The sequence below is a fragment of the Ostrinia nubilalis genome, chromosome 14, assembly GCF_963855985.1.
Source record: "Ostrinia nubilalis chromosome 14, ilOstNubi1.1, whole genome shotgun sequence".
Lineage (NCBI taxonomy): Eukaryota > Metazoa > Arthropoda > Insecta > Lepidoptera > Crambidae > Ostrinia > Ostrinia nubilalis.
In genome coordinates, this window is record NC_087101.1 from 2,956,076 (window position 1) to 2,978,870 (window position 22,795).

The 22,795-nt window shown below is 38.3% G+C and overlaps 1 protein-coding gene across 2 annotated transcripts in view; it reads right to left on the bottom strand.

The window, feature by feature from the left end:
• The window catches only part of LOC135077981 (ammonium transporter Rh type B-B), a 56,950-nt gene extending 34,499 nt beyond the window's left edge, over window positions 1-22,451 (bottom strand). Inside the window, exons 1-2 of one of the 2 annotated variants that reach the window (XM_063972519.1) lie at window positions 22,360-22,451; window positions 17,258-17,394 (exon numbers count right to left, since the gene is read on the bottom strand). In XM_063972519.1, the coding sequence (XP_063828589.1) occupies window positions 17,258-17,375 (118 nt within the window). In that variant the 5' untranslated portion in view covers window positions 17,376-17,394; window positions 22,360-22,451. Of the gene's footprint in view, window positions 1-17,257; window positions 17,395-21,830; window positions 22,089-22,359 lie in introns of those variants that run through there. The other variant, XM_063972520.1, reaches the window with a different exon arrangement.
• Window positions 22,452-22,795: the final 344 nt, after the last annotated feature.

A 22,795-nucleotide genomic window follows, 5' to 3' on the forward strand; every position in this document is an offset into this window, starting at 1 on the left:
TTATCTCCAAAATATTTTATCCAGTTATTTTACTTCAATACAATGATCGCAAATACACTGGAATCAGAAATATTAACTTAACATAAATACACAAAATATAATATTTCTAATAAGCTCCAATGAATACTTTTCATGTGAATTGTCTCTCAATAATTAAATTATTTAAAGTAAAGTATTTTTGGCTTTCTTTTTAAATATAATTATGACCTTGCGTGGCTTCTAAATAATTCTTGTATTTGAGGTGGAATATACTCTTTCATTTTCATTCACTCTGAGATGTCTGACATCGCTCAACTGTATTTTTATGCTCTTACGGAGAATTGTAGCTTGAAAGGTTTCTATTCTCTAACAACTCGTCAAAATTAAAACCAGTGTACCTACCATGAGTTTACGTTAGGTGTGCTCGCTAGCGAGTACGTCAAAAATCTCTATGAATATTTTGTTTCTTGAAAGTAGCCGCTAGGGGCGCTGCACAATATGTCATACAATTAATGTCATTTTTTTACGCAGTCGCTAGCGAGCACACCTAACGTAAACTCATGGTAGGCACACTGTAGTGCACAAACAAATTATTGAAAAATACAATAAACAAATTAAATTCGGGCGCTATACAGTGTTGTTCAGTTGTTTTTGTTTTCCATTTTTAACTGATGATTGATAGATTTGTTTACAGAGCAACTTCGGTTATTGTTTAAAAATCTAACAGTGGGTGTAAAATGGCGATAATGTATTTTCATATCTGGTTCATAATAATGACAGAAAAAAATATCATCCAGATCAATCAGTCTCCATTTTTTAGTCACTTAATTACTGTAGGAGGACAAACCTCTCTTATTTACTAAAGACAAAAAGGATGGCTTGGCATACATTCTCCACGCTGGGCAAACGAGTTCGTTCGTTCTTTCGATCGTTTCAGCCAAATGTAGTCCACTGCTGGACAAAGGCCTCCTCCAAGGTTTTCCACAATGAACGGTCCTGCACTGCCCGCGTCCAGGCTCTTCCCGCGACAAGGCAACGCGAGGGCAAACAAATTAAAGAGACCTAATATCTAGATATTGTATGTTTCATAAAGATGTAAGTATACCGGGAATTCCAAAACTTTGAAGCCTCTCCTCATAATCATACATTCGTGCCTATTTTAATTAAGATAAAAGTTCTGCATCCTCCTTAATTTCTGGCTCAGTTAATAAAACAGTTACTGCACGTAGTATTTATCTGCATTCCACACACTCCACTCTCAACGCTCTTCAATGAGTGTCAATTAAAACAACACAGCTTAAATAACGATTAAGAAATTATGTCACTCATATTGTGCTTGTGGTTGTGGCAATTTATGGACATTAAGATCCTTAATCCCACGTTCATAATTGTTGCGAATATTATAACTGTTTTGACCAGTGAAAACCTGTTGAATGATATTGCTTGTATAAAACAAAACGAAGCCTAATTGGACTAACTTCATGGCAAGATGTTATTTAAATTCGTTACAGGACAGGGCTATAATTTTTAGCGTAGCTATTCATCTATTGAACACCCATGAGTGTCTTTCAAGTTAACGTTATTATAATAAATACCAAAATAATCGTCTAAAGGTCGGACAAACCAACGCGATCACACGCGATCAGCCGGCGTGCAGCGATGGCGATCAATGCATTTAAGTCTGGTCGCCATCGCTGCACGCCGGCTGATCGCGTGTGATCGCGTTGGTTTGGCCGGCCCTTAAGTCTGGTCGCCATCGCTGCACGCCGGCTGATCGCGTGTGATCGCGTTAGTTTGGCCGAACCTTAACACGGCAGTACTTATTCACTTAATTTTTCAGTTTCTTTATTCTAAATGAAGGTCGCGTGGGCAGGCCTTCCACTAGGTGGACCGACGATCTGGTGAAGGTCGCGGGAAGAGCCTGGATGCGGGCAGCGCAGGACCGGTCGTTGGGGAGATCTTTGGGGAGGCCTTTGTCCAGCAGTGGACGTCTTTTGGTTGAAACGAACCAATCAATCTAAGATTTTTCATTATCGACGAATTCCATCACATCTACAGTTACAGTTTCTGCAATTCTGCAGTAGTAATTATATAAGGCTACGTTAATCCGAGCGCCAGTGGACACATCGAACGCAATTCCATTTCGTATTGCCCTGTCAGGCGCACGTCTTAGGTGTCGGGTTCGGCACCGATGACGCGCCAGGGGTGGCCCGGTGAGATTTCAGTTTGTTAATCTAGCTATATACCAGTAGAGCAGAATGTTTGAATTATAATACACCTTCTAACTGTGTAGCAGAGTTGAATATGAACACTATTCATTGAACAGATCCTCTCTTTTCGTGGATTAATGTAAAAGATGACTAAGGGACAAATATTCAACATTGTGGGGAGTGTACGTCAAATTTTCCATTTGCCTCTAATAAATAATATTAGAAAGGGTCGTGCTTCTACATTGAACTAAATGATCTGATAACCTTTTAGTATTTTGCCTTGACTTTACGTTTTGGCGTTTCATACTCCAAGAGTCGTTCTCCAAATATTGCCAGATTTTTCTTGTTCTAAAAAAGGCTAAAGGCATGGAATAATGAACTTTAACTCATTTTTGTTTACTTTTTAGTATTATCTCAAAGTAAGTAAGTTTTAGGCTGAGTTGCACTACCTAACTATGACCGTAACACGATTTTCGGTGTTTTTGTACAGTGTGGCAGATTTTTGGCGTTTATCAAAGTTAAATTAAGATGGTGCAAACCCAGCCTTAATAGCTTAGGACAGTAGTCTTCCAATAGATAATCAACAAAGATGTGTGCTGTTCAAACCAATGATAAGTAGGTCCTCAACATTACTCCTGTTTCGTTAATGAGTGTTTAGTCTGTGCCAAGTGGCGTGTTTGGATTCGCGAGCTGATGTTAGCAATCCATTGACACAATGTTTACTGTTGGATTGTCGTGGGACATCGTACAGTCAACAGCATGTCAAACTAACAGGTTAAAATGTAAAGTAGTTAACAACTCAGATGATTGGTCCCCATAGCACGTGAATAAAGTTTTTTTAATGTATAACAAGGCAGGCACACACGGCCACACTGTTAACTATCCATTTCCGTTTTTGCTCTCGCTCTAATCAAATGGTGATTCTTTGCGATAGAACGAGACGACATGACATGACAGGCAATGGATAGTTAACACTGTGGCCGATGGTACTTATTTGACCCCAATCGCACCTGGTGTTAAGTGAAATGTTTTTACTCTTGTGCCCATAGCAAATCCTTACTGTCCGTCCGTAGTGTATTTATTTTATTAAAGGTCACATTTATTAATTATGTTTGTCACTGTCATCTGCTTTGCCCTGGAGAGAAGTCGATCCTAAAACATAGACTCCTCCTTACTCTTCTGATTAGATTTGTCTCCTATCTTACACCCGTATTCACATACGATGCTTGCTTGTGAAAGTAGCAAATCGAACGCACAGCGTTGAATAGAGCTCTGTGGTTGGTTAATGTTTGACCCTGTGCGTCCACGCGCACTGTGAGACCTCATAGCTATGTTTGTTAATACGGGCGTTATTCTTCTGATTAATATTGTTGCGGGTGCAATGAGATGAGATTCTAACTTTCCCCGGACAGAATTGGCCTTGGCCACGGATTGGGACTTGGCGGTGAAACTGTTGAGTCTGGCTACACAGGAGTTGCAGGAACATAAGGTGGAAAATAGTCCTATTTTAATACATTTTTGTAGCAAAATAACATATATTTTTTTCTTGATGTGCTGTCTGTATATTACAAAGAAATGTATCACAATATTGACCACTATCACGTCTTGTACTGTGTAATATGAGATTAAGGCCCAGTTTTTTATCTGTATTTAAAATAACCAAAGAAATGTCAAATTTTGATACTAATGGTTGAATATTAACAAAATTTATATATTGAAGAAGTAAGTCTGGATCCTTCTAAAGACACATTTTCGGAGTAAAAACCTTTCCTTTAATGAAATTAAGTTTAGAATTAAGCTTTTAAATGGTGCCAATATTGGTAGGAAGTGCTTGTCGCGGGTGATGCAATTTATTTGATGTCGAGTGTAGTTAAAAATTTGGAAAAAGTTCAGCTAACCCTCGTTCGAAAAACGCATTTTGCTGATACTTAACCACTTGTCATAATTTAGTACTTAAATTTGACTCTTGGTTATTTTAAATAAGGATCAAGAAACTGGGCCTAAGCAAATAACCAAGTAATGGATCACGTGTTAAGCCTTCCGAGATTTCCTCAATCTCCTGGAACTATCAAAATGAATAATTTTACTCACTTTATACAATTTGGAATCCGGGAATTCGCTGAAAAAGGGTCATTCGTTGAACTTGGGTTGATACTCGTTGAAAATTAATATTCAACGAAATTTAAAAAACAATTTTATATTCTACATTAAAAGAGGGCTCTTTGTTTACGTGTTTAAGATTGTTTTTAAAGAAATTCCTAATCCTTAGTATTTCATTTGTTTGTCAATCATCTGTCATTGGGTCATGATAATAATATGCATGCAGAAATCTATTGACAGAGACGTGAGACGATGTTGTCTAAAACGCTTCAATTTTCTGAACCATCCCTATAATACAATCAAATTAAAATTAAAATCAACTACTCGCTACAAATAGAGTTTTCCATTTAAGGCCTCCGTAAAGTAAGGTTTAATTACCATCATCATTATGTCATTAGGTCCACTGCAGGAACTCGACCCTTCTAATATACTAGAGCATATAGAGGACTTAGCCTACTTTATCGACGCTGACCAGACGGGTTGGGATATTTACTACATAACCATTATTTCGTGGAGTTATTAAAAGCTCTAATCATTGAACGGTAGGTATAATAATATCTACTTACAGTCGTGATTTACATACGAGACACAACATCGTATGTACATCTAACAATTTTATGCAGTACTAGATATCTATATTTATAAAAGCGAAAGGTCACTCACTCATCACGAAATCTCAGAAACTGCAAGTGCTAGGAGTCTCAAATTTTGCATGAGTGTTCCTTTTAGAACGTAGGTGCTCACTAAGAACGGATTTTACGAAACTCTACCTCTAAGGGGGTAAAACGGGATCCACGCGTACGAAGTCGCGAGCGACCGCTAGTTTATTATATCGACGGCAGAAAGCGATTTTGTCGTATCTCAAAAAGTCCGATTTTACACCAGAGCAAAAAAACTATTTCAAAAATTCATAAATCTTAAATTAAGAAAGTTAGAAAGCTGAAATTTTACATGTTTTTTCTACTAATTAAACTTTATTTAATAAAGGTGATTTGAATATTCTAGAGTTACTACTTCATTGACTTTTGACTAGTTACAGCAATTGATTTTTTAATATCGAGCTGCAGAAATGTTGTATCAGGAAGGTAAAATGTATGGCTTATTTAAGTTGACTTCAGTTCCCAGGCAGCGGATCTGCTGTATCTCAAAGAAACGATAAACTCTACAGGGCTATTTAGCTGTATGGACCTTTTAATGAAATAACTTTCTACATTTGAAATGTTTTATATACAATAAGAGTCAGAGATGTGAAAACAATAAAATACTGTATCTTTTTCTTAACTGTTTTATTTAAATTTTAAGAATGTAATGGCACAAAAAAATCAGTCTGTTTTTTAATTATAATAATCAGTCCGACAAAAATATTCTTCTTTATTAGTTTATCTCTCTTCTTCATTAATTTTAAGAAGCATACACTTTCTCTTTAAAAGTTTAACAATCAGCCTGCCATAGTTTTTCTTCTTCATTAGTTTCAACAATCAATCTGCTAAATTCAGTATTAGTTTTTAAACTAAATAAAAATAATCATCATGTTACTTTTCCTTCTTTGTTCATTAGTTACATAAATCAGTCTGCTATACTCTCTCTTTATTGCTTGCAACAATCACTTACTTATACTTTGTCCTGAGGTTTGCCACTTATTATTTTTAAACACGTAAACAACAAGTGCCGTGTGGGGGGACGGCCATAAAAAATACTCTTCCCCACCGCCAACAGGAGGCGTGTCGTAATAGGCGACAAAATCCCTGCAGCACCGGACGGGCAGCAGCGTCTGCGTGCGAAATCTCACAAAAAAAAACTGCGATCGCTAACCCGCCTGCCAAGCGTGGCGATTAAGGCAAAATCCCCTCATGAAGAGACACAAAAAAACACGGCCCCTAGTCCCCGGCGGCCCCACTATCCCGGGCCACGGTAGCGGTCACGGTAACGGTGGGGCGAGAGGTGCTAAGAATCACCGGGTACCGACAGGCTACCAACCCCGACGACCTCTGGCCCTGGCAACATCTAACACTCACACGCTGCGGACTGACGTGAGGCTCACCGAACTCGAGGAAGAACTGAGCAGGTTGCGGTGGGATATCGTAGGATTATGCGAAGTCCAAAGAGAGGGGGAGGACACCATAATCCTGAAATCCGGAAACCTGCTCTATTTCCGGGAGGGCGACCAACAGTCCCAGAGTGGTGTCGGGTTTATCGTCCACAAGTCCCTTGTCAACAACGTGGTCCAGATCGAGAGTATTTCGGCGAGGGTAGTGTACCTTATACTCAGAATCACCAAACGGTATTCGCTGAAGGTCATACAGGTATACGCACCGACCACGGAACACCCCGACGACGAAGTGGAGACTATATGTACTCGTATATGAGGATATTTCCAGAGCCATACATAGCTCCCGGTCCCATTTTACCGTTGTGAAGCTCGAGAGGCGTCGACTGATGAAGTCTACGCTTCGCCCAGCGCCCATCCAACTCCAAAACCCCGAAACCTTTCAGCTCGAGTTGCAAAATCGTTTCGAATGCCTGGGAGACTGCGAAATTGTGGACGAATACAATGACAGGTTCGTGGAAATTGTCCACACGACTGGGTCTAAGTTCTTTAAAACCCGTCGTTCAAAAGAAACCAAAAAGATCTCTGACCTCACCAATAAACTTATAGAAGAGAGACGAAACTTGGTTCTGCAGTCCTCTGAAGATGCTGCTCAGTATCGGCGTCTTAACAAACAGATCTCCAAGTCTTTGACGCGCGACCTACGCCAATTTAATACAGATCGTAAAAGAGGCGATTGAGTGTAACAAAGGCTCTAAAGTGTTCGCAAGGGATCTGTCTGTTGGCCAAAGTCAACTGACCAAGCTGAAGATCGAGGATGGCAGAGACATCTCGTCGGGGCCTGAGTTATTGGAAGAAATTGAGAAGTTCTACGGACAATAAAATTATACACGAGTGTACTTTCCAAATCTAGCTGAAGACCCAAAAGCTAGATTGACCCGACACTACATCGAAGATATCCCGGACGTCAGTCTGTACGAGATTAGAAAGGCTCTCAAACTGCTGAAAAACAACAAGGCACCGGGTGATGATGGAATCGCGGCTGAGCTTCTGAAAGCAGGCGGAACGCCGGTACTAAAGGCTCTTCAGAGGCTGTTCGATTCCGTCATACTTGAGGGAAAAACGCCTACGGCATGGCACAGAAGTGTGGTGAAAACCTTGTTGAAAAATTTATAGACCCATCTCACTTCTGAGCCATGTCTACAAGCTGTTTTCGAGAGTCATCACGAATCGTCTCGCACGCAGGCTCGACGACTTCCAGCCTCCCGAACAAGCCGGTTTCCGAAAAGGCTTTAGTACCAGATACCACATACATACGCTACGGCAGATTATAATCAGCCACTTAGGCGTTTGTGGACTATGAAAAAGCCTTCGACTGACCTGGGCAGTGCTACAGTCTCTCCAACGGTGCCAAATTGACTATAGATACATCGAAGTGCTGAAGGGCTTGTACGAAAACGCCACAATGTCGGTCCGCCTCCAGGATCAGAACTCGAAACTTATCCAGTTGCAGCGAGGAGTGAGACAGGGAGATGTCATATCTCCGAAACTGTTCACCACCGCCCTGGAAGATGTTTTCAAGCTTCTGGACTGGAGCGGATTCGGCATAAATATCAACGGCGAGTATATCACCCACCTTCGTTTCGCGGACGATATCGTAGTCATAGCTGAGACCGTGGAGGACCTAAACACAATGCTCGATGGCCTCAGTAGAGCCTCTCAACAAGTGGGTCTTAAAATGAACATGGACAAGACAAAAATCATTTCAAATGCCCGTGTTGTACCCACTCCTCTGAAGGTTGGAGACACTACACTCGAAGTTGTTGACAATTATGTATAACTGGGACAAACAGTCCAGTTAGGTAGAGCCAACTTCGAGAAAGAGGTCAATCGTCGAATCCAACTCGGCTGGGCAGCGCGGCAACGTTCGGGAAGCTTCGCGAAATTCTCTCGTCCGAAACACCGCAGTTTCTCAAGTCAAAAGTATTTGACCAATGTGTGCTGCCACTAGTTGCCAGTGATGGTATACGGATCTGAGACGTGGTCGCTTACTATGGGCTTCATAAGAAGGCTCAAAGTCACCCATAGAGCGATGGAGCGTGCTATGCTTGGAGTTTCCCTGCGTGATCGAATCAGAAATGAGGAGATCCGTAGGAGAACCAGAGTGACTGACATAGCCCGCAGAATCGCTAAAATGAAGTGGCAGTGTGCGGGGCACATAGCTCGAAGAGCTGATGGCCGCTGGGGCAGGAAAGTTCTGGAGTGGCGACCACGAGCCGGAAGACGTGGCGTGGGCAGGCCTCCCACTAGGTGGACCGACGATCTGATGCGAGCGGCGCAGGACCGGTCTTTGTGGAAATCCTTGGGGGAGGCCTTTGTCCAGCAGTGGACGTCTTTCGGCTGAAACGAAACAACAAATAAAAATGAAAAATAATATTTATTTTAAGAATTTACAATTCTGCGTTCTCACTATCGGCGCTAACGCACAACTGACGCGCGATCAGAATGGCGTATGACGCAGCGGGTGGAGGGGGTTTGTTTTGCTAGAGTGATGTATTACTTGCTGTACACAAAACAAGACTCTATTCTAATGATGTTAGTAAGATTTTCGCTATTAGATGATACGTTTGAAATGCAGTAACTATTTTATAAGTACTCACGTCAGTTCGGCGCATTTGCTGTATGTTCGACATCGTAAGATTTTAGGACGGCTGAAATGCTGTATCTCCTTTAAAATCAATGTTCGACTCAGGAAAAGAGTGCTGTAACTGTTTAACATACTAGTAGTGTGGTCGTATCTATTTTATTTTCGAAAGTTGCGATTTTTTGACTAGTTACAGCAATTGGTCAAGTAAATTGTAAAAAAACTGTAAAAAATTCTATGACGTATCTATATTTTTTTTCATCCTAGAAAGACGATACATACACCATTCGACGCGGCTTTTTTTTCTTAATACAATACAATTAAAAGTCATTTTAGCCAATTTTTGAGATACGACATTTCCGCTTTCTGCCGTCGATATAAATAGTCCATAACCCTCACTCGGCATGGGGCTAAAAACCAGCGTCCTAGCCTTCGTCACCGTGGGCTACGGTATAATTTTATGCTGAGTGGGGTCCCGTTGCAGTGGGCCTCATTATTGCGAGTAGGTGGCACTGCTCAGTTCACTCTTGTTTTTGTTTTTCTTTCTTATTATTACCTATGTGCCACTATAATGTTTAAATATGTAATTGTCTGTATTTGTGTGATATCCATTGTAATAAATGTTTCTTTCTTTCAACAGTAACTCTTTACTGGATAGTCTAAGTGTATACGAGTACAGAAGCCGGTCCTCTTTAGCTGGGCACAATTTATGGGCACTTTAGGTAAGAATGGATAATAGAATTACTTTAGGTGACTTAGATATTGTGAGACGGTGCTAGACCTAAATAAATTACGAACCTTTCCTTCTAGCACATAAGGTCTTATTTCTTTCAGTATACATATAGGTAATCGCTGCTCCCCTCACTAATATAGCTCCAGAAGGATTGACATGAAGGTTGACAATTAGATTATCTGTGGAAGACGGAACTTGATTTCCTGACAAGTTTATAAGCATATCGTGTTTGAACTTATTTTTATTGCCTTCAATAATTTACCCTTGTCTTAAACAAGCTTTATCATCATCATCATCATTTCAGCCATAGGACGTCCACTGCTGAACATAGGCCTCTCCCAATGATTTCCATAAAGACTGGTTGGTAAGCTTACTAAAAAATAATAATGCATTTCTATCCTACTTGTTTAATAGATAGGTAATTAATATTACGATCAAAATTGTATCCTACTAACTAGAATTATTAACTGTAAAATTGTTTGAAATAAACGTCATTATTATTATTAGTATTATTTTTTGACAGTTATAAAAAATCTGCGTTTAAAAAAAATGTTGATCGAAAGTAAAGGCAGAATTCAACACTTGACAAAAATCTCATGATTTTTTTCATTGACCAAGGGTCCTAAAAATAAACGGCCCAGTATCAGTACGTTATAAAAAGCTAATAGGAGCTACTTTTGAATTTATTTATGCCGTAGCCCCACGACTCGATTACAGCAGTTGATTGGCTCGTTCGATTAATCGAGGGAGACGAGTGACGAGCGACCCGGGAGCGGGAACCCTGTCAGTTCCTGCTTGTCGCTTGCAAATATTGATGGGTTAATGTAATTTATTTGTGTGAGAGATTATATCTGCGACTAATTATATTATGTGGAAGGAACTACTATCATTTAGTACGTCTATGTGGTGTAGTGCCTCTTAATCTACGTAGAGATTAAAAGAAGAGTCCATGTGGATTTTTGTAAACTCTAGTTCAACATGCTATTAAAAATTGTAGGTATGGGACCGCTGGTCCCTACTACTGCAACTCCTATTTGCCAGGTTGTCTGATAATAAAAACGCAACAAGTGAGATCAAAGATTGTACTAATACTGGTAGCAAAATAAGTTATAATTTATTTACACCAGAAAAGCGATCTGAGTAATCACCAGCCAAGAACAATATCTGGTAGCAATTCAAAGACATGAGGGACCCATTATGCGCCATTTAACGTTGTCATTGGATTGTCACATCCAGTCTTTTAAATAACATGACTCTTACTAGCAAAGTTTTCAATACTATTTAGTTTAGTTTGAGAAGCGACTCAATTCGCAAATAAATTTTAATAACTCAATAGTTTATTGTTATATTAGCACATTCACATTAGGTCCTACAATTTAAGCATTTATACAATGTAGACCCAGTTAGCCAGTTAGCAGTACCCAGGGTACAGCAACATTTTTACCTGAGTTGCTGCTAAAGGGTCTACTACGAACGGAATCAGTCGCTATTCGCTAACTACTGCCACTAGAGTAGCCCTCCGGATCCCGTCAGCAGTTGATTGGATAGTCACAGATTAGCCGTGGGAGAGGAGTGTCGCGATGCGGGACTCTCGGCTCTCACGCCAAGTTAGAGCTCAACCAAACTTTTTTAATTAATGCCGATTAATAAGTAGTTACTAATGCTTCAGGCGCGAGTAGAAACTCTATGTTACTAAGCCACCTCAGGCTCATGGGCCGACATAAGCCAAAGTGACCGACATAGCTCGCAGAATAGCTAAAATGCGACGTACAGTGCAGACAATGTACCCAACCTTCATTCAGTGCTTTTGTGCTTCATTTGGCCTTGTGCTTCACGTGACGGGGGGGGTGCAATTAGTGTTATTGCTCACGAGTGCGTACGGCAGTCAAATAAAACGCCGGACAGGCCGGACAAGGCAATATTTGGCCTGACAAGACCGTAAAAAGCCAAACATGTCCGGCTCTAGTCCCGTCGCCGTCGCATTAAAACGAAGCGAAAAGTGCAATGTGACAGACATGAAATCTAGAAGCATTGATCTTTGTAACGCACATCAGTCGTCATTCGACTTACTGTAGTCAATATCACCCCGCGGAGTCTCGTTGTGATTGGATGGTCGCCCAGATTAACCGTGGGAGCCGACGCCGACGCGGGAACATCCCATGCCGTGTTCGGCCCATCAACAAACTTTCTTCATTAAACTCGATTACACGTGACCCAATGTTTCGGGCGTTTGTGTTGCCAGCCCGCAAATCTTCTTGATAAGCAGACAGTATTTTGTGGTTAATTAACGTTAATCGGGATGTTACGTTATTAGAACGGCTACATGTAAGGCGCGTGTATTCCTGCGTGGTTCGTTCGAACAAACCCCTGACAGGTCGTGTAGGTGGGCCTACAAAACATGCGTGTTATGTTAGGTAATAGTCCAGTCAATGAATGCCTTAACGACGGTGTAGAGAGAAATCCGTGGAACACAATTTCTGACCTCGGGACTTTATTTAGCCTAGTTAGGTGGTGAATATAGCAAAAGTCCCCGCCCTTAGCCCTTGAGCCAGCGGGGAGAGGGGGTTTTAAAGGTACCACTTTTCGGTTTTTCGCTTAATCCTCGGAAACTATGCGTTCTAGTGACATGACTACTATGAACCAAAAAAAGCTTATTCAATTTGCTACAGGTGAGACCGTCAAGTTTTGCTATATCTTGTATAGTTTTTGCGGCATCTGCTCTAGAAGGTCTGTAAAATTGGAAGTTTTATTGTTGTCTTACATGTTCATTTCAGGAGAAAATCGACTAAATCAACATTGAGCAAACACTATAGACATGCGGGAGCATGATAAGCCTAGTTCCATGGAGGGGACTGCACCGTGCGTATATTTAGACGAACCAATTAGAGCCACTTTTGACTCCTCATCATTAAAAAACTACTGTGGATTAACACTTCAAATTTGGCTCATGTATTGAGACTTGCAAGATATACATCAGCTTCAAACTTCATAAATATACCTCAAACGGTTATTTAGGTATTGACGTTGAAAAATCGATATTTAGAGCACTAAAATCTATCAATCACATGTGAAATGTTAAAATTTACTGGTTTTTTATTTGTTCCTTTTTATTTACATAACTACCTTTCTGGATGCCAAATTTGAACCTTCGAGGTCATCTGGAAGTGGTTAGAATTTGGTCTACAGGTCAGACATGTAGATTTTTGGACGTCAATATCTAAAGACAACAAAACTCATTGGATTTGTCTTATATCTAGGGAGTGTGTACTGTGTCATGGATAGTCTTATTTAAAAAAAATGCCAATGATAACACTTTCACCCTGTATGTATATCTTACACGTATATTTCATCATTAACCCAGACAATAGAAAATCAAATTACATCTGCCTTCGGTCGCTGTGGCGTCAAACTTCGTAGTTTTGGTTATACAACCAAAGTTGTTTATTAAATACCTCCCACATATTCCACAAAGACTAATACTCGTGTAAGTACTAACTAATCAAAGTTTAAATTAACCCTAATTGATTATGAAATCGATAGCTTTACGCTAAAATTAATCTGTAGGTAGCGATTAATAACGTGATCTCAGTGAAACTAAATTAATACTTAATGTGATCAAAAACGTATGTTTTATTGAGGGTGGATTCGACCAAACTAGAATAAATATTAATCTCAGAATAAATCCGACATCTATACTAATCTATATTTCTATACTAATACTCGTATTATAAATGCGAAAGTAACTCTGTTTGTCTTGCTTTTAAACCACTGAACCGATTTTGATGAAATTTGGCATAAAGATAGTTTGAGTCCCGGGAAAGGACATAGGATAGTTTTTGTCCCAGTTTTTGAAACAGGGACGCGTGCGATAGAGGTTTTCTGTGACAGACAAAATTCCACGCGGGCGAAGCCGCGGACGGAAAGCTAGTTCTGACATATTTCCCATACTAAAACTGTCAATGTGCTAGTAATACCAGGAGTTATTCTCGGATAAAAGTTTGGTCGAATCAGGCCTAAACAGTTTATTTTATTTAGAGGATTTTTTAATAAATAAAAGACTTCAGACATTTTTCCTTCAGAAAAAAATTCTAAGTTCGCATTCCTGGATTTTAAGGTATTTTCGTGCTAGCTATTGGAAATATTCTTGAGTCTGGTCATGAAACTTTTTAGACCAATAAAGTATGGAATGTTTTCAGCTGAAAATATCTCGAATATCTTTTTTACGTGGGGAGGTTCTTATGTGGAGAAATACCTACAATTCTCCTAGAAGGAGACGGTGATCACGTATTCGCTTTGGATGCTCTACCTGTGGTTTCGCTGATAAGAAAAATAGATAGCATATGAGCTGTATTGTATTTGAAATTAAAAAAAATGAATCAGAGGAAAAAAAGCCTTGACTCTTATTGCTAAGTGTATTCCGTGTAAATATCTGTGTTGTACGCTTCGCCTAACAGTAAGGAAATAATTGTTAACAAAATTTGAAGTGATAACCACTGTGACTTGTACTGCAACCGGAGAAGTATTGCTGTGTCATAGCAGTGCCTCTTGCCCTTCGTGTATCCACGGAAGACCAGTGCACAGTGTGTTATGGGACTGTATAATCGGTCATTCTCATTTATTTGATGAAACGTATAGAGCTCAGTTATACAAACATGATAGTAAAACTCCCGTTTGAAACCACGTAGTTTTCGCGGTATAAAAATTCAAAGTTACCTATTTTTTACTTCAAAATTATGCAAAAATATTCTCACTCGTTAACTAATAACATTTAATTCAGAATTGTTATAATACTTCATAGAGCTCTTAAAACTACACGTAATAAGCGTATTAAGTGCTTCGTAAACGCATTCAGTTAATTAGGAAAAAAGATTTTAGTGATTTTTGTTTTCATTGTTTTTTTCTCAATTATACCTTAATATATGCAAACATTTTAATTGCAAGATATAGTAAATGTAATTTGCGCACTTCCATACATGCCCATACTAATCAACTGCCCGACTAAACTATCGACCGACCAAAAATCGATGGTCTGCACCTAGGCTTAGTTTTGTTAAAATTTTCTTGATGTTGTTTTGTGTCGCTGAATAAAACATTTCATTTTCATTTTATATCTGTTACCAATTTGGTTACAGGTTTTTTAAGCTGTAACCACTGTAACTAAAAGCACCAAACTTTATTAAGAGCATTTAAGTAGGTAAAGAATGAACATGCTGTCTGTGCTTCTCGTACTGAAACAGTACCTAAGAACTGAACTACATTCTAGGCCAGGAATAGGCATTACCATATCTTCTAACTAATCTGTCCTTGTCATGTTCGCACTGGATTAATGAAGAATTTCAAGTAAATTAATTTCAATTTGCTGAAGCTCTTGGGGCATTTTATTAATTGATATCGCTCTAATGGTTACAATTGTTTGAGGCGAAACTTGATCCTGTTATTTATTTTGTTGTCCCGTCACCGGGACAATTCGGCGCGATGTAATTTGAATGTGAAACGGGACAATTAAATGTTGAAAAATTAGGTGACTTACGTTTAAGGGTAAATGCTAGTTGATTTATAACGTTTAGTAATACATATTGTTATTTTAGAGGACGTTTTTAAGGTGAAAATAACCCATGGCATTGGACTGCTTTCTAGGGTTTGGTAGTACGGTGGCCATCGAACGTTGGACTGATGCCCGTTTTCACCATCCATCCCTAATTTTTAAGTGATCCCTATTGTAACACATAACAGTAATTTCGTTTTCATATGGGTCACTTAAAAATTAGGGATTGATGGTGGAAACGGGCATAAGCCCACTACTAATTAAAGCATAGTATAGTAAGTTGGTTATTGGGTACTTTACTTTATTTTTAATTGGTAGTCAATACCTTTTGGACGAGAAGTTTAAGAACAATGTTTCTTAACAATATACCAGTTGATTTTGATTCCATCGTAGATAATACTTCGAAGTCTCTAAGTTCAATTCAAAACAAGCTTAAAATACAAGTTAATCGATTTCAATCTATAAATAAATACGAATTTCACATTGTTTGGAGATACTGAATTCCCAATGACACCAAGACAGGACTAAGTTTGCTCTATTATTAGTTAGTTAATGCCAATTTAAATATAGACGTTAATCCATTATACGAGTAGTGTTTATAAATCTTTCAAATTATCTTGCTGCTTGATTTCTCGCGTTGTTGATTTTCTTTTAAGTCAGCTATAATCTATACTAACTAAAGAGAAATTTCCATGCTATATTTTTATATGCATATTTATTCGCCCGTATTCACAAACGATGCTTGCTTAAGTGAAGCAGGAAATCGAACGCACAGCATAATAGAGCTCTGTGATTGGTTCAGTTGCTACCCTATGCGTCCACACGCACTGTGAGACCTCATAGTAATGTTTGTGAATACGGGCGATTATCTCTAAAACAGACAAAGACCTTCCAAAATATGTGACGCGTAATCTGAGGTGAATATATGTATAGCTTCCCTCTCGTGGCCCGGTGTGACGTCACGTCACGCTGCGTGATATTAAATCACGTCACTGTCACGTATCATCGTGCGAGGTACTTTATCAGTACGTCACGGTATTAATATCATCGTAGAGGCACTCTTATTCAGCATTGTTGAACGGCAACTATCTCAGGGCCGATTTTTCAATAATACTTGATAGTTTTTGTATAATAAATAATTGTTTATGAAAAAGTTAAGTTGGCCATTAAAAAGATAGCCTTTCTTGACAAAAATTATTCCAGTCTTACTGATAAGTAATTTAGGTCTTCAGTGCTTTTTGTATGGAGTTTGACATAATATTTTTGACGTTTCTCAAAGTTAAAGTAGGATGGTGCAACTCAGCCTTAGATAAAGAGAGATTTGAAACCCCCATTTTCGTGAGCTCAATTCTATTCGTGTTCCAATAAAAGTATATTAATACCAGCCCTATTACAGGGACCAAGAATGTTAAGGATCCCGCATGGAGGCAGAATAAGGCACTCAACATGCAAATTGCTAAACAGAGCCTTCCATGAAATAGACTGGAAGTAGCATGTTTTTATTTCGCTTAAAAAGCTCCCGTAGAAACTCCTGTGGAAGCTTCCGTGACCCGTAGGTGTTGCGAAATGATTTGTGGAAAATTCCAATTTTTCCGGCAGTTATAATTAAAAACTGGACGAGGCTTCCCTACCTAAATTATATTTTCCCTATTGGAAGAAACGTTTTGAAAATCAACGTGGAATTTTTCGGCTTTGATTGGTATGTGTGGGCAAAAGTAATATAGGATGTATGTGGAGCAGATGATGGATTAATGGACCATCTATACAATAAAAGACTTAAGTAAAAGTATCACCATTTCAGAGATACGATTTTTTTATGTTTTTTCAAAATCCCCAATTTGGACGCCCATCTCTGTTTTATTATTATTCTTCTTCTTATTCGTCCTGGAAATTACTTATTTTTACCCAAATCATCTCCCTAAATTTGGCACGCTCTTTTTGGGACACTCTGTATATGTATAATCGATATTTTATTTGAGGGCTTTAAATAGAAACGTACCTTTGACTCCAGCGTCTTTGCCATCGCCGTATCTGACGAATATGAAGTATAACACCATAAGCACCAGCTGGAAGACCAGCAATGGTGCGTACTTCACCCTGGACATCTTCAGCACCATCTTGATGATGTCACTGTTTCTGTGGACAACAAAAATACATTTAGGCTGAGTTGCACCTCCTAACTTTGACCGAAACTATAAGCGCTATAAGGCGCGGCGGCGGCGCGGCAGCGGGCTTCACGCGGCGCGTATAAACAATGCAAAGGCGCGGCGTCGGCGCGGCGGCGGCGCGGTGACGGCGTCGTGTGCAGGAGCGCTAACGTTACCCGATGTTTTTGACAGATGTTTGACGTTTGTCAAAGTTAAAGTAAGATGGTGCAATCTTATCATCATTACATAAAGTTTCCGTAACATGTACACATTTACACGACCCTCTCTAATTTACCAGAAGCAAATAGTGGATTAAGCTTACTCTCTCCATGATATCCTATTTACTATTTACCTACCTCTTCATTGCCTTTTACGATAGGGGAAGTGGTTCTATTTTATTTTGCCTAAACCACACAGCTCTAGTTAAGATGCGAAATATAAATCAAGTAGCAGTAAGTAGACCATATCGCTTATAGAGCTGACAACTGTTGGGAGCAAAAGGTGGCAACCACATACTGGAATAGGTACGCAGCATGAGTAGAGCTAACACTTGATGGACCGATGACCTTGCCGATCTTGCCGGGAACAGGCAAAAACGACTTTTGTTAGAGTTGCTATTTATGGTAGAGTACCACATCCAGAACTGGACTCATTTATTTTTATTTTTTTACTAGCTGTGCCCGCGACTTCGTCCGCGTGGAATAATGACTTTGGGTAGGCACTTTTAATAATTTAGTCTAATTATTTTACAAATAGCTTTTGCCCGCGACTTCGTCCGCGGAGAAGTCGAAAACGTTCTCATACGATTTTTAAATGTATTTAACGTTATTATCTAAATGTTTGAATACTTATAAAATATAAAAATCTTAAAGGTTAAATAAACATGAAAATATTTTTTTCTTATATTTTATGAATATGCAGCTCGGCCTTTGATCCGGTGAAAGTTACTCGGTGGTATTATCTTTTTACAACGAAATCGAAAACTACACCTACCGCAGTATTATTGGTAAACTTTTTTTTTATTTTCCTACGGGTGCTAGAATCACCAAGCTTCTAGCATGCCACTGGCCAAGCAGGTGCCCGCGGCATGACCGTCATGCATTACTATGCATTGTTAGGCGAGCGCACGCAGCGGGCACCCACTCCGAGGTTAAGTGGAGGCCCCTAGAGTATGATAGTCTGTAACATGACATGATTGTAAAAAACATGCACTAATGAGTAGGTAATTAATATCAACTTTGAAGCAAATCACCACTAAAATAACTTTCTACCCCTTTTTAACATAGTTAGGGGGTGCATTTCACTAAAATACGAAACACATCTTCCATTAATTCTGTTATAGAATGCTTATGCGAAATTTGAAGTAATTGAACGAAGGAATCTCGTTATCCCATACAAACTTTGCCACCCCTTTTTACCTCCTTAGGGGTAGAATTTTGGAAAATCCTTTCTTATCAGATGCTTACGTCTTACAAAGAACACACCGTCCAAGTTTCAGGTCTCTACGATCAGCGATTTAGACTGTGCATTGATCCATCAGTGGCGCGCGCAGTACTTGATCATTATTTTGCTGCGATGATATTTTAAAACTGCGATATCTCCTAAGATATTTATTGAAATCGAATGGTGTAAGGGCCAAGTATGTTTAAAATTAAATACTTGTGATGAATAACTTATTTATTTGGATAAGGATTAATATCATGTTTATGAAAAAACCTCCGCAAATAATGCATTAATATAAAACAGATTTCTTTTTGCATAAAAAGGGTTACTATGAGCCAACCTTAAAAGATAGACATATACTATCGCGGACTTTTTTTTTGAACTTTTAAAGGGGAACAATCAAACAAACAAACAAACTCTTCAGCTTTATAATATTAGTATAGATGCAGTACAAGGCAGGTATTTGACCGCAATCCTACCTGGTGTTAAGAAGAGTCTAATCTAATCTTCTTAACACCAAATATGGTACAAATAAAAGTTGATGATAATTATGAAGATGTATAACAACGTTCAACATACTCGATTATCGTCATATTAAAAAGTAAAGACAGTTAACAGGAACCCACACACCCTACTTAATATTTCTCTAAATTAATGAAGAGCGCTGTCTCGAGTAATAATTGCGCTGTCTTGAGTCACAACAATGAACAGTACTGTAGCTGAATTAATTCTTAACACAGATTTAAATAACATACTAATCTTAATAAACTTTATAAAATGCATTATCTAAGAAAACTTTATATTATCACTATCCAAAGATGTGTCTGCCAAATTATTATTTGCGTTGTTTAGCTGATGATAAAACCCATTTACTTATCTGGTACATCATTTTATTTCTCTCGTTATCTATGTAGATTGCCCCTTGTAGATTTTGCATAATTTATTTCGTCAGTCATCTAATTCAGGTCGTAAACGAAAACAAAGCAAAGAAAACCATAATTTACCTCTGTAGGTAAATTCTTCGGTCGAATAGAAACACTAAGGCTGGGTTGCACCATAATACTTTATCTTTGACAAACGTCAAAAATCTGTCAAATTCCATACAAAAAGCACAGGTTATCGTCATAGTTACCGTTTAAGTTAGATGGTGCAACTCATCCTAAAAGTTTTCGAGTACTAACTACTAACTATTAGTTTATTAAGTATTTGAATACACGGCTTAGTGTAGTCTCTCAAGTTTCAAGGAAACGTATTAAGTAGATTCTTACATACTTCTTAAAACTACTAAACTCATATATCATACTAGCGGCCGCCCGCGACTTCGTACGCGTGGATCCCGTTTTACCCCCTTAGGGGTGGAGTTTCGTAAAATCCTTTGTTAGCGGATGCCTACGTCATTACATCTACCTGGATGCCAAATTTCAGTCCGATCCGTCCAGTGGTTTGGGCTGTGCGTTGATACACATAGACACATAGATTAATCTCTATATCTTTAACCGACTTCAACAAAAGGAGGAGGTTCTCAATTCGGTTAGGTATTTTTTTAATGTTAGACTCGTATTGTGCAATTGTGCATACCTGTCAATTACGAAAACACAAAAATTCAACCTTCTATTAGACATTGAAATAAAAATAATATTAAAACTCATCGAACTGCTACCTACAATTTGCTATACAAATTAGTTCGCTTGGACGTAATATAATATTCCTTTACCTTAATCATTAAGGTAGACCTTAGAGTAGTTTAGGTCTGAAATGTACACAGAAATTTCAATCTATTGAAGTACTAGTGCCAACCTCAGCAAACCTTATCTACGACTAATTCCATTTAGTACTAAACGTTATTACAATCTGTTACGATAGATTTAGCCAGATAATGAAAGGCTGGAAATGGGTCTAGAATTTTTAAACAAAGGCAAATTATTAGGTCGGCGCGAGAGAAAATTTCCAGTTCTTTTTAGGGAATTTTGCGTTTGGTTATCTCGATAGAGTTTCGGTTTTTAAGTAAATTTTATTTTATTTATAAATAGAAAATATATTCAGACAGTTATACAGTACAGTTTATAAATACAAGGCTTAAATCCATGCTAGAGCTTGAATTGAATTTTGATTAACAATATTAATAATGATTCTAGCCCTTGCAACAGTTATCTTCCTAGCCCCAAGCTAAGCAGAGCTCTTAGGTAAACATTAATTTAGTAGGTTAAATAAACAATACTTATACTAAATCCGTCTCACTTTTCGTTTGTCACTCGCGGGACTCGAATAGAAAACCTTACGCCAGCTAAATTGTACGTAGCGATTCCATTATAGGACTCTATACGCAAGCCAACACTCTAGCTAACATTCTTTTACATTCACACAAGTGATCGCACGACAAACTATACGCTGCGGTATCTTATACAATTGTAATAAATGCTATTTTTCAACAATACGAGTATGTATACTCTCATGTGCTGTCAACTATACTACTAGCGATATCAGTATTGCGCCTTGTATTGTTTTCGAATGCCATAGTATTAGCGGTCTTTAAACAAAATATTGGCATAGTACGAGTACACCTGAACGTGACCTTCAGTTCACGGGACGACTAATGACCGATTGTCTATAAAAACACCTAAAGAATGCCAGAAAAAAGTTTTGCAGATACAAAAATAATTATTTTGTTTGAAAACTTTACAGTCGTATGTTTCGCTATTACTGGAATTACGATAGATTGATTTGAAAGTTACTATTAGGTATAAATGTACATTAACAAAAATAGTCGAGTATGCCCTTTCATCATCATCATCATCTCAGCAATAGGACGGCCACTGCTGAACATAGGCCTCCCCCAATTCTTTCCATGTATGCCTTTTCCCAAAATAAATGTTTGTCAGTTAACTCGATTTCAAATCATTCGTAAAATTAAATATCCAAAATTCCACTGAAAAAGTGATTATGGCAGTAAATCTAGAGATAAATATTTTCCAAGCAACTCACCTTCCAAATTGCGAATTCGCTTCTCGATTCAAAGATTGTTCATTCGACTACACGCAACATTGAACAGCGATTAAAATTCAAATATTCGAAAAGTTCGATTCGCTATCGGACAAATTACCGGTGATCAGATAGTTGCGACTTTAGAACGAATTCGGGCGATTCGAACTCGAACGGGTGTCGTTATGCAAGCGCGTGCTACTTGTAGAGAATTTTAAGTTTTCCTTTTTAGGTGAATTTTCTTGGAAATATTCATATCAGTTTTGATAAAAATATGCTTCACTGAAATAAGCCGATTCCTTGTCTTTCAAATCTGATTCTATTTTTTTTACAAAACACTAAAATCCTCTTTAGCTAAACGTTTTTAATATAATTAAATACCTTATAAGCAAAAAAACTTCTTTTTTTTTAAATAAGCTAAACAGTCGTTTTAAGCAAACAAAAACAAAAAAGTTGTAACTTCTTAACGATCAATACGAGGCACTTCGTAAACACTGTAAAAGATTGAAAATAAAATGAAAATAAAACGCACCTTCACTCGTCTGAAAGCCAATGTGTCAACTGGCACATCGTCACTCGCCCGGAGTGTAACAAAACTAACAAACATTGTGTTACAGTCATAATGCGGAATTGGACGTTTGATGTAATGGCTAAATACGCTTGAGTAGGGGAACAATTAAAACAATTAATGTGTGTTATGCAGTGTAATCAATTGAGAGGACTATCAGAAGGAGAGATGGAATAACATTTGATAAAGTTTTTCTTCATAATTACTGGAAAAACTACACATATTGATATAAATTAATTAACTATATCCGGATACTGTGTAATTGAATTTCGCCTTATATTCATTTTGTCGAAAATACAGTGGATTTAATATAAATTTATTTATTTTCATGCAAATATTTAATCATTTCCATCCGATTACATACGAATAACAATACTTAATCCTGTACAAGATTAATACT